Source organism: Triticum aestivum, chromosome 2B (assembly GCF_018294505.1).
Source record: "Triticum aestivum cultivar Chinese Spring chromosome 2B, IWGSC CS RefSeq v2.1, whole genome shotgun sequence".
Classification (NCBI taxonomy): Eukaryota; Viridiplantae; Streptophyta; class Magnoliopsida; order Poales; family Poaceae; genus Triticum; species Triticum aestivum.
In genome coordinates this window covers 521,284,921-521,295,778 of record NC_057798.1, presented here as the reverse complement: position 1 = coordinate 521,295,778, position 10,858 = coordinate 521,284,921, and the positions used below count along the sequence as shown (strand labels likewise).

Sequence of the window (10,858 nt, the reverse complement as noted above, 5' to 3'; positions counted from 1 at the left end):
AAAAACAAAGTCGCTAGAGATCCGAACTTTCTGAAGACCTAAACCCCCTCTGTCTTCTCGGCCTCCGGAGCCCACGACGCAGCCGCCGGCAGAGGTAGAAAACAATGGCGGCCGCCGCGGGTGACGGCGGCAGCGTCCCGCAGAAGACCACCGGGGCGGAGGCACCTTCCGCCTCTGACCCGCCCGTACCCCGGCATATCATGCCGCACGAGGAGTGCGTCGCCGGCGTCCGCTCGGCTCTCAAAGGTACGCGCTTGCTTACGCCTCCACTCACCCACCGCCGCTTCTTTCTTCCTCTCGGCGTGTCTGTGAACTCCATCCCCTGACTCGCCTTGTCGATTCTGGTGGGTAGATCCGACGGTGCGGTTCCTGAGGGAGCGGATGGAGAAAGCCGGGTGCACCGTGTGGCCGATGCTGATCCGGGCGGCCACCTGCGCCTCTGCCGGGGGCTACGCAAGCCGCGAGGGGGTATGCTGTTCTTTCATTCCCTCCCCCCCTTACTATCGTTGCTTTATGGTTGGCACTCACTTACAAGGGTTCATGTTGGCAATCTAATAATTTGCATTGCTGCTATCTTTGGAGATAGAAAATGTCTGCGGTTGTTCATAAGTCATAACAATTCGTGCAAACTGAGCGTACTATGGTCTCTGATTTTGTAAATTACAGCGTTTTGTTGTTTGGATACATGTTTTAGCAAAAGATTAACTAGGACATTGTTTCGTTGTCAAGGTTTAATTGAGGAGATAATTGTCTTGACTGAATCTTGAGAGCATTCACTTAGAAGAACAACCAAAACTGTGAATTTTTCTCAAGTGTTAGTATCTCCAACAGATGATGTACAATAGGGCAAGTGCCCAAAAAACTCCTTTTTAGGCCATTTGGACCCAAAAACAGTGCTGCAGCAGATGATGTATCTGCAAATGCTGCTGCAATTTTTTTGGGCAGCTCCATATTTTGGCACCAAGTGCTGCATATTTGCAGCACTCCAGCCGGCTGCCGCAAAGTACGTCAACAGCCGCGTGCAGACCAACTGTCACTCTTAAAGTTCCCGCCGCTGCACCCACCTCTCCCACACGACCGCCGCTGGCGGGATCTCGCCATTCCACGCCGCAGCCACGCAGCCGCGAGCCCGCCGTCCTCCCTGGGCTCAGCCATAACTCCGCCGCCCAATCCCGCCGTTCCGGACGGCCGCAACAGCCCTGCCACTGTCGTCGATTCGGGATCCGCCGCCGCCTTGGATTGCGCTGATTCTGGCCATTTGACACCCCTTTGCTGCCCTTAATGGTCACTGCAGCATCACTGCTCACCGTTGAGGTTGATTAGCGGCCGCCTCGACCACCACTTGACCGCCTGGATCTTTTGGCTTTCGGACGGCGCGGCAGCAACGGAGGCTTGAGAAGACCAACCCTTGGCCATTCCTAGCCGGCGCGGCGACCACCTCGGCCTTGACGAGCAGCCGGCTGGATTTCTCCTCCTTGCGCACTAGGTGTTCAACCAAAAGCCTCAAAGGTAAAAAAAAATGTTTTTTTTTGTCGTGATACAGGAGCAGGCTGTAATGGAAAGTATTGTGTTGTAATGAGTTCGTTCGAGTCCTCTCCTTGGGATGTTCCTCCTCCGTAGAATATGAGATGAATGAAGACGAGGCCATTGCTTTGATCAGGATGATGTACATGCATAAGAACAAGAGGCCGAAGCATGGTAATTCCATTGTCGGCCGTGAGGTGATTCGTAGGTTGAGGCAAGATGGGCACAATAGACTGATGCTCAACTATTTTGGTCCAAATCTGGTGTATCCATAGATAATTTCGACGCTGGTTTAGGATGTCTCCAGATTTGTTCCTTCAGATTGCCAACTGTGTGAAACAGCATGATCGGTTCTTTGAGCAGAGGAGGAATTGCGGCGGAGATCTTGGACACAGCACTATCCAGAAGGTGACTACATCATTATGCATGATGACATCTGGTGTTCTGGCAGATTTCACTGATGATCACTTGGTAATAGGAGAGAGCACTTCAATCTTGTGTGTCAAGAAATTTGCAAAGGCGGTGGTTGAAGTGTTCGTCTGGAGTATTTGAGAGCACCCAATGCTCAGGACACTCAGAGGCTTTTGAGTGCCCTATTATACACCATCTGTTGGAGATGCTCTTAGTACTATAGGTAAAAGATAGGTTGATCTGCTTTATGTAGTTGGTTGGAGTTTTGTCTTTAAATTTTATTTAAAGTTTACGTTTGCATCTCTGCCAGCAACATTTCGACAAAGGTAGACCGAACTGGTTCCTGTATTCATGTTATCAGTACAGGTTGACCGGATGCTATGTTTCTAGATTTATTTGCTATAAGTTCTTTGCCTACTTAAAATTGCATGTTTTATGTGTATGTTGTAGCGTATTGGATCAATGAAACTTCAGTTATATTGGCAGCTTATAACAATTTTATGTAAGAACCTGGCTTTAGTGCGATGGTCATGCTATCACCTTAAACACGTCTCCCTTAGTCTTCATGCCTCATGCCCTCTTGGTCCGTTTCCGGCCTCGTGCAGGACAGTGCTGTTGAAGTGTATATGTGGATTGCCTAGCCCTTTCCTCAGTTCGGAATTTTGGTTGTGTTGGCTAGTGCATGAAGCTTAGCATGTGCTACTCTTCCCTTCCCCCTTGCCTTCTCCCACTTCTCTCTCCTCCATTTTTGCAATGCCAGCCGCACTGCTGTCTGCTGTCTGTCCCCGCCGCCTCCAGCGGTGCAAGTCGGGGGAGCCACCGTGCCCCGATATCAGCAACCTCGTTGCCATTGAGCTTAACGCTGGGCAGCCCCTCCCCCATCGCTTCTTCGTCCTTCTTCACCATGCCTTCCTTTTCCTTCTCCGCCGTGCGCCACGCTATAAGCCACAACAAATATTCGCGCGGTATTTTTTCCCATTATGTATTGTATGGATCCCTTAACTAAGATTGTATGGACCAAGTTGTCGGCTAACCATTATAGCAGTCTTGTTGTTTTCCCTCAATGGTATTTTTTTTCTTTGTTGGCCCTTCATAGTATATTACTCCGATCCAGATTAGTTGTCGTACTAAATCAGCAACAATTAATATGGATCGGAGGGAGTATATTATTTTCCTCAAAATTCTTCGATTGGCCTTACATCTTTTCTTGTGGATTCTATTTCAAGTGAACTACTGACGAGAGAACTGCTATAATAATTTCCAGTTATTTATGTCCAGATAGAAGTTTGCTGTAATCACATGGAATATCCTGATCAGATAACTCAGACCATAACTCATGAGTTAATACATGCTTATGATGACTGTGTTGGCAAGAACATGGACTGGACGAACTGCGCTCACCATGCTTGCTCTGAGGTATCAAAGTACTTGTCATATCAATGGAATTTATTGGCATGTTACTGTGCCACATAAACTTATGTTTTGTTGTGAGCTGTTGGTAATTAATTGGCTTACACTGTGTTGTTCATTCTTAGATTCGAGCTAATCATCTTAGTGGCAATTGCCATTACAAACGTGAACTGATGAAAGGCTTCCTGAAGATAAGGGGGCATGAGCCAGTAAGTTTTTTTTACAGAAAGCAAAACTGCCTTTTGCTTCTTTTTTGTTATTGAGCTCATACCACATATGACATTGATTCTCTCTTTTGTATGCGAATCCTGTCTTCTCTAGTGTCTCTGCAGCTTCCAAGTTCCATACATCCATCATCTTTGTGTACAGCCTATTCAGTTCAATTGAACTTCTATTAGCAAAGTTACAGACTTTGAATAATTAAATATAGATAACCATTATTGGTATTAACTATTGGTATTTTTTACAGTTTCCATGTGGTTCTCGACTTTAGCTAATGAGCATACTTTTCCTATTTTTATTTCAAATTTTCCAATTGAATTCTTTATGCCTGCTGTGACCTTTTCTGCATTTCTGAAGGAATGTGTTAAAAGACGTTCGCTGGAATCTGTCAAGAACAACCCTTACTGTTCAGAGACAGCTGCAAAAGATGCAATTGAGGCTGTGTGGAATATATGCTACAACGACACACGCCCGTTTGATAGGGCTCCATGAAGTGCAAGCTGTTAGAGAGTTTTGTGTCCTTTCAGATGAGCTCTACGAAGTTCAAGCCTGTGGGACAGGTTAGTTTCCCTTGAGATGGGCTCCATGAAGTACAAGCCTGTTGGGACAGGTTAGTTTCCCTTCAGATTGTACTTCAGCAGAGCGTTGCAACAAAATCCGGAATTTTGGCGCTGAACCAAAACTTTGAATGTATATTAGTCCAAACAATGTAACAGATTATTCCATGCAATTGAATTCTTTTGCATGGCACATTGTGACAGAGTTCACTGAGCTCAAAATAAGACTAGGCGTAACTGATTAGTTCTTTTGCCAGGTAAATATATTGTTTGAGGTATTCCCTTCTTTCATCCTTTTTTGAAATTTGAATCTTCTGGAAATGCATTTTTAGAACTAATACACAGACCCCGGTCAGAGTTATTCTGCTAATATCATTTTTCTGCATTTCGACCTCCAACCAAGTCAATAAGACATTCAAGCCACTGTCGTGCTATATTCACAATATTATTATTAATAATGTCCCAAACTACCATCTACTACCTCTGTACCAAAATATAAGATGTTTTTTTTGCAGTTTTTAAACATTTTGGTATGGAGGTAGTATTGGAATAGTCAGTAGCTCGAAATCTTCTGCCGTCACTAGCCGTGGAGCGGAGTGACGCCGAACGGGGCCTAAATGTCATGATTTTATCACAAGTTTTTTATTTCAAAACTTTACTAGTAGTAACTGTTATACCCTGGAAATCTAGAATGTTCTATAAACACTTAAACAGGGCAATAATGTACATGCAGCCCATGTTGGGCATGCTATGATAATTACTACTCCTCCGTTCCATAATGTAAGACGTTTTTTGACACTACACTAGAGTCAAAAAACGTCTTACATTATGGGACGAAGGGAGTAGATGATGTCAAGATTTTGATGCAGCAAATAGCATCGACAATATCATGCCATATCCACCCGGCCAATCCCCATCACGAACCCGTTTCACTTTTGCAAAGCATCAGGGCACCAAAGTGTCCATAGGCAGCAACAACTCTACCCCTGTTTCAGCTAAAGACAAGGCGAGCACGGCTAATCCAGCTACAGTATACTCCGTATGAATCTACAAAGAGTAGCTACCCAATGATGCGGCGTTCATGAGTGGCATGCCGATGTTGACGACAAGGTAAAGAAAGGCAAAGGAAACCAAATCCCCAAAAATGTTTGCCCTCGATCAAGGCATGATCCATCCATCCTAACCATCACTGTCAATCTAGCTAGCTAGCTCTAGGTGGCCACTTTCACGAACTATCAGGGTACTTAAAGCGGCAACACCCCAATCCCATGAGGCTAAGCTAGTGTTAGCACGGCAATCAACCAATGGCATGCACAGCAGATACAATTTCAAATCCCAGTGAGGCTTGGCAAATCAGCATGGGAATCTTGAGCAGATGATATCCAGGCCACCTAGCTAGCTAGACCCGGAGGCCATGAGGCTACTGAAGAATTAAGCTACTACTCCCTCCGTCCCGAAATTCTTGTCTTAGATTTGTCTAGATACGGATGAATCTAATACTAAAACGTGACTTGATACATCCGTATTTAGACAAATCTAAGACAAGAATTTTGGGACGAAGGGAGTACTTCAAAGTTCAAACACAGTGCTAACTATGCAAAACCCATGCTCAGCAACACCTTTCATGGTTTCATTCAAAACCACACACCCCACTCCACTACGGCACTACTCCATGTAGTTAGTACTACTGAACACTAGTTAATCGCGGCTTCGGTACTCGCGTGACCGAGCTGGTTAAACAAATCCCATGTGGCGCGGCCGAGTGGAGCTCACGTGAGGCGCCATTAAACTAGCCGATCATCAGCTCACGGCCCCAGAAAGAAAGGCAGGGGGGAGGTTAAACAAGGCCGGGGAGCTCCAGGAACTATAGATTCTTCCCGTGGGATGCCATGCGAGGACCAAGGCAAGGAGGAGGAGGGGGACAGAACGGAGGTATTAAAATTTTCAGAGCCGTGTAAATCTCCTGTCCTTTGACTCGCGAGCTGTCGATGTCTTTGCTCCAATGCCCTTGACCGGCTATATATACACACGCTAACCATACATACATACACTCTCAGGTGCATCAGGTTAGCTGGTTAAGGTGAGAATCGGTTGAGAGGAGCAGAGCGCAACGGGCGTGGAGAAGACATGAGGTTACTAGTTGGGATTGTGAGGCTTGTTGCTCTGGTGTTGATGTTGCTCGTCGGTTCATCGGTTCACCAGGCGGTAGGAGTTGGTAAGTCATCTGTCATACTTTCTTTTGCTGGATTATGAAGTGTTGATGCTTGTGATTTGTTTGATGATGAGTGAGTTCTGAAACTTGTTTCGTTCTTGTGGATGGTGAAGGTGCTATCAGGCTGCACGACAGAAGGACGCACGGGGAGCAGTGGGCGGAGGAGAGGATGCAGATGAGGTCCTACATGACCATGGACTACACCCGCGTCAAGCGGCGCACGCCCAAGCACAACTGATCCAGCTAGCTAGCTACAAGAAGCTCTCAACCCTCTTTACCTCTATGCTCCGGCAGCAGCGACCATCTGCTGATCCACCTTCTACTTCTTCAGTGTGTGTATGTTAGTATGTATGTATCCGGCGTGCAGATGTGTGCGCGCAAATTTTGCCCCCTGACCAAATGTTATTACTAGCCTAATCACTAGGATATATACGTACGCAGTTATAGTAAGTGAGTAGTAAGTACTTACCAGTAGTGTTCATTTTGTTCTTTTGGTGAAGTTGTGCTTATTTACCAATCAATCATAATGGAACCGGAAAAGTCCACTGAAGGAGCATTCGCTGCACTACACTGCTTGTCTCTTGGCTGATGGTGTTGATCGATTTGGTGTTCATGCGCGCGCATTTGCTCATCTCACCATGGATTTACTAGCCGCGCTTCTCTGCTCCTCTCAGAAGATGACATGTAGCTAGGCAAACGCATTGTGTTAGGATTGCATTCGCCTACCCTACCATATCCATTCGTGCGGATAGTGTTTTGAATCTTGAGAGTGGATTGGAGATGTCGCATCAGATGGCATTCTGCTTAAAGTTTGAACAGTATGAGCGCGCGTGCTGTACTGTCAGCCTATCAGACACCAGAAGCGGCCCAACTCAAAAAGAAGAAAAGATACAAAGAAGCGGCGGCCATATATTTGGAACAATAGTTTCACCTGCTCACGAGACACTCAAATTAAAGGTCGTCGTAGACCTTATCTAAACCCTATAAGTATCACTACTACGTACATCACCCCTTTACAAGCTTCAGCTCAACGGCAGTGTTTTTCGTTTGTTTTGAAAAAAATTGATAAAAGATTTATCACATTCATTAATTATGAAGATTGAAGAGTGCGTTACAAACCAATCGCACGGAGGTGACAAAAAGAAGAAGAAACCTATTCCCGGCATCTTAATACTTCCTTCTTTCCAAAATAAGTGTCGTTGATGGGTCTGTTTATGGGTTTGTTACGATGCATGTTGATTTTAGGACATGAAATATTTGATCCCGAGCTCACATGCTCCCGCATGAACAGTAATATTCAAAAAATATTCAAAAAAAAACTGAATTTTTTTGTGATGAACTTTTCTAACTGCGTGTAAAATTTCAGGTGCGGGCCATGGCTCCACTCACACGCCGGGCCCCATCTCCGGCCTTCCTCGCCCCCCCTGCTTCAACTGTGGGGTGAGGGGTCACTCTCAGGTCACCTGCGCCAACCCCCAGTGCTGCTACCTCTGCAAGGACCCCGGCCACCCTGCCATCCTGTGCCCGGATAGACCGGTGGTTTCCGAGCTCATGATGTATGGACACGGGATTGAGGGGCTGGGCTTCTTCCACCTCGAGGTCCTGGATGCTCCTCCGCCGTCTCCCTCCCTCCAGGCGATTGTCACTGTCGTTGATGGCGTGGCATCCCCGGAGATGATCGAGGCAGAGCTCAACCACCTCTACCGACACCAGTGGGACTGGGTGGTCACTCCTACCGCCAGCCACATCTTCTCTGTCGTCTTACCCGACGCTGTCAGCTACGGCTACGCGACGCGTAGTGGCCGGATCACCCTCGCCCTCAACCAGTTGGTGGTCGAGATCTCCGAGCCCATTCTCGACGCTCAGGCTGTGGCCGTCCTCGACACCGCCTGGATCCTCATCTCCGGCCTGCCTGATGTTGCGCGGTCTGAGCTCGTCATCCGCCAGATGTCCCGTCTCCTGGGCAAGGTGGTGCCCGTGGACGAGCTCTCACTCCGCAAGGAGGAGGAGGTTCGGGTCAAGGTTAAGTGCCTCGACTCCTCCAAGCTTCGCGCCTCTGTCCGTGTCTTCTTCAACGACCAGGGCTTTGACCTCAGGATCGCCCCCGAGCCCCCAACCACATCGGGCGCCCCCGCTCCTTCGACGCTGGCCTCCCCGGTGGCAACCCGGGGGCTGGTGAGGACTACCACGGGCGACACCGCTCCCGCCGCTCGGATGAGGAGGGGGCGTCTGAGGACTCCCGCTCCCCTTCCCCCTCGCCCCCCCCCGCCGACCGGGGGGGCCAGGGCCGTAAGGCCTCCCTCCTTCCTCTGCTGGCTGACTCCGCTCTCGCGCCGGTCTCCTCCTCCGAGGGGAGTGACATCTCCAGTGTGGGCATGGTGGTCTACCCTGCCTCCTCCCCGCGCTCTCGCAGGTTGTCCCCTGCCACTGGGACGGCCTCGACGGACATGCTCCGCGACGACTCCTCCACCCCTGTGGAGACGGCGGCGCCTGTGGAGGGGGTGGCTTCTCCGAGGGCTCCCCCCCCCTCACCGGCCGCCTGCGCTCCACCAGACCCGTCCCCCCCCCTCAGAGGGTGGATGCCCAGGCCGCTCCCCCCCTCCTGCTGGGCGTCCCAGCCCCGACACCATCGCCCCCCGCACCACGTCGCCACCACCTCCTCCACCACCGGCAGGACCGCCGCTGTCTGAGCCTCTCCTCTCCGGCTGCGCCGGACCTGCTCAGCTGGCGTCTCCAACTTCGCCGGTTTTGCGGGAGGGGGAGACTCGTGTGCTCACTCCGATGGCGGCCCAGCCTCCTCCCTCCCGCTCAGCAGCATACTCCCGTCGCGGCAGGTCGACCTCCTCCCCGGTGGTGGCCTCTCGCCGGAGTGCGCGGCTGGATGCGGCCCACCAGGAGGGCTCCCCGGCTCTGCCCATCCGCGAGCGGGCCGAGATCCGCGCGGTTGCTCGTAACTTGGAGCCAGGTACGCCCCCCGTCCCCCCCTCTGCTTCGTCTTGCTCCTTTTCTGCTCTAGAAGCTATCCCCCTTGGCAACCTTGCCAAGGTGGCCTTCGACTCTGCTATCATTTTCAGGGGGGAGGTTGGCCCCCCTTTAGTTCAGATAGCTGCCATCCGGGCGCGCGAGATCCTTGAGGGGAAACTTGCCGAGGCCCGTGCTGCTCTCCTTTCCCCCCCGGACGCTCCTGCGGACGGGGTCCCTCCCTCTACTTCCAGGCCACGGCTTCCGGCGCCCCAACCTCCGGGTGAGATCCGTGGCCGTACCCGCTCCCGCACTGCCGCTCTTCGCGCGCAAAGCGCCTCCCGTGTCCTGGGGTCAAGCAGCCCCCCGATGGCCCCATAATGCGGGCCCTCTTCTGGAACATCCGCGGCTTTGGCCATGATGGTCGTCGCCGCCATCTGGTGGAGTACATGCGCGAGGAGCACATCGAAATCATTGCGATCCAGGAGACCATGCGTCACGAATTCTCGCTCCCCGAGCTCGATCGTTTGAGCTCCCACCTCTTTGCGTGGCACTGGCTCCCTTCTAGTGGGAGCTCAGGCCACTCGGGTGGCATCCTTTTAGGCGTGAAGGATGCCACATTCGAGGTGGGAAGCATGGACCGAGGAGAATTCTTCGTCAGCATGGAGCTTTTCGAGCGATCCCTCAACTTCAAGTGGGAGATCATTATTGTCTACGGCCCAGCTGACCATAGTAGGTCGGCGGCCTTCCTCGCAGAGCTGCACCTAAAGATATCGGCCGCCTCCCTCCCCGTGGTGGTGGGTGGCGACTTTAACCTGCTGCCCGTGGCGGAGGACAAGAACAACGGCAATGTCTGCTTCGCCAGGATGCAGATGTTTAATGACTTCATCCCGACCTCGCCCTTAGGGAGATTGATAGGATTGGTGCACGGTTCACCTGGACCAATCGGCAATCATCCCCGACCCAGTCCGTATTGGACAGGGTCCTTGTGTCCCTGGATTGGGACCTCCGCTGTCCCCTCTCCTCCCTCCGCGCCATCACTAGGATTGGCTCGGACCATGTCCCCCCCTTCTCTCTTCCGCGGACGAGCGTCCGCCGATCCCGCCTCGGTTCCGCTTTGAGACCTTCTGGATTTCCCAGGCTGGCTTCACTGACGCCGTGTGCGCCCGGTGGGTTGAGGCCCGGGCCCACCCCCACCCCCGTCCTCCCTCGGCGATTGACACGTGGCACTTCTGTGCGAAACGTGGTAGACAGTTCATGAAGGGATGGGGCGCTAACCTCGGGCGCGATGCCAGAGAGCGCAAGAAGGCTCTACTTTCCGCCATTCAGGCTCTTGATCTCCGGGCCGACTTGGTGGGTCTGTCTCCGGATGAGTGGCTCGCCCGGTATGACCTCGAGGACCAGCTCTCCGTGATCTACTCCGACGAGGAGGCCTATTGGCGCATTCGAGGCGCCCAGAAGTGGGTCCTGAAGGGTGATGCGAATACCGCCTACTTCCAGGCAATCGCCAACGGTCGCCGTAGACGCAACACCATCCCCCTCCTTTGGGATGGGGACACTC

The 10,858-nt window shown here is 51.2% G+C and overlaps 2 protein-coding genes across 2 annotated transcripts; both read left to right on the top strand.

The window, feature by feature from the left end:
• LOC123045785 (mitochondrial inner membrane protease ATP23) lies at positions 1-4,413 on the top strand. The gene is made up of 5 exons (XM_044468959.1): positions 1-246; positions 353-468; positions 3,214-3,351; positions 3,471-3,554; positions 3,925-4,413. Exons 1-5 carry the CDS (start codon positions 105-107, stop codon positions 4,057-4,059), a joined length of 615 nt encoding a protein of 204 aa, XP_044324894.1. The 5' UTR covers positions 1-104; the 3' UTR covers positions 4,060-4,413.
• A 1,753-nt stretch (positions 4,414-6,166) lies between these two features.
• LOC123041557 (uncharacterized) lies at positions 6,167-6,904 on the top strand. The gene is made up of 2 exons (XM_044464152.1): positions 6,167-6,339; positions 6,450-6,904. Exons 1-2 carry the CDS (start codon positions 6,252-6,254, stop codon positions 6,572-6,574), a joined length of 213 nt encoding a protein of 70 aa, XP_044320087.1. The 5' UTR covers positions 6,167-6,251; the 3' UTR covers positions 6,575-6,904.
• The last annotated feature ends 3,954 nt before the right edge of the window (positions 6,905-10,858 follow it).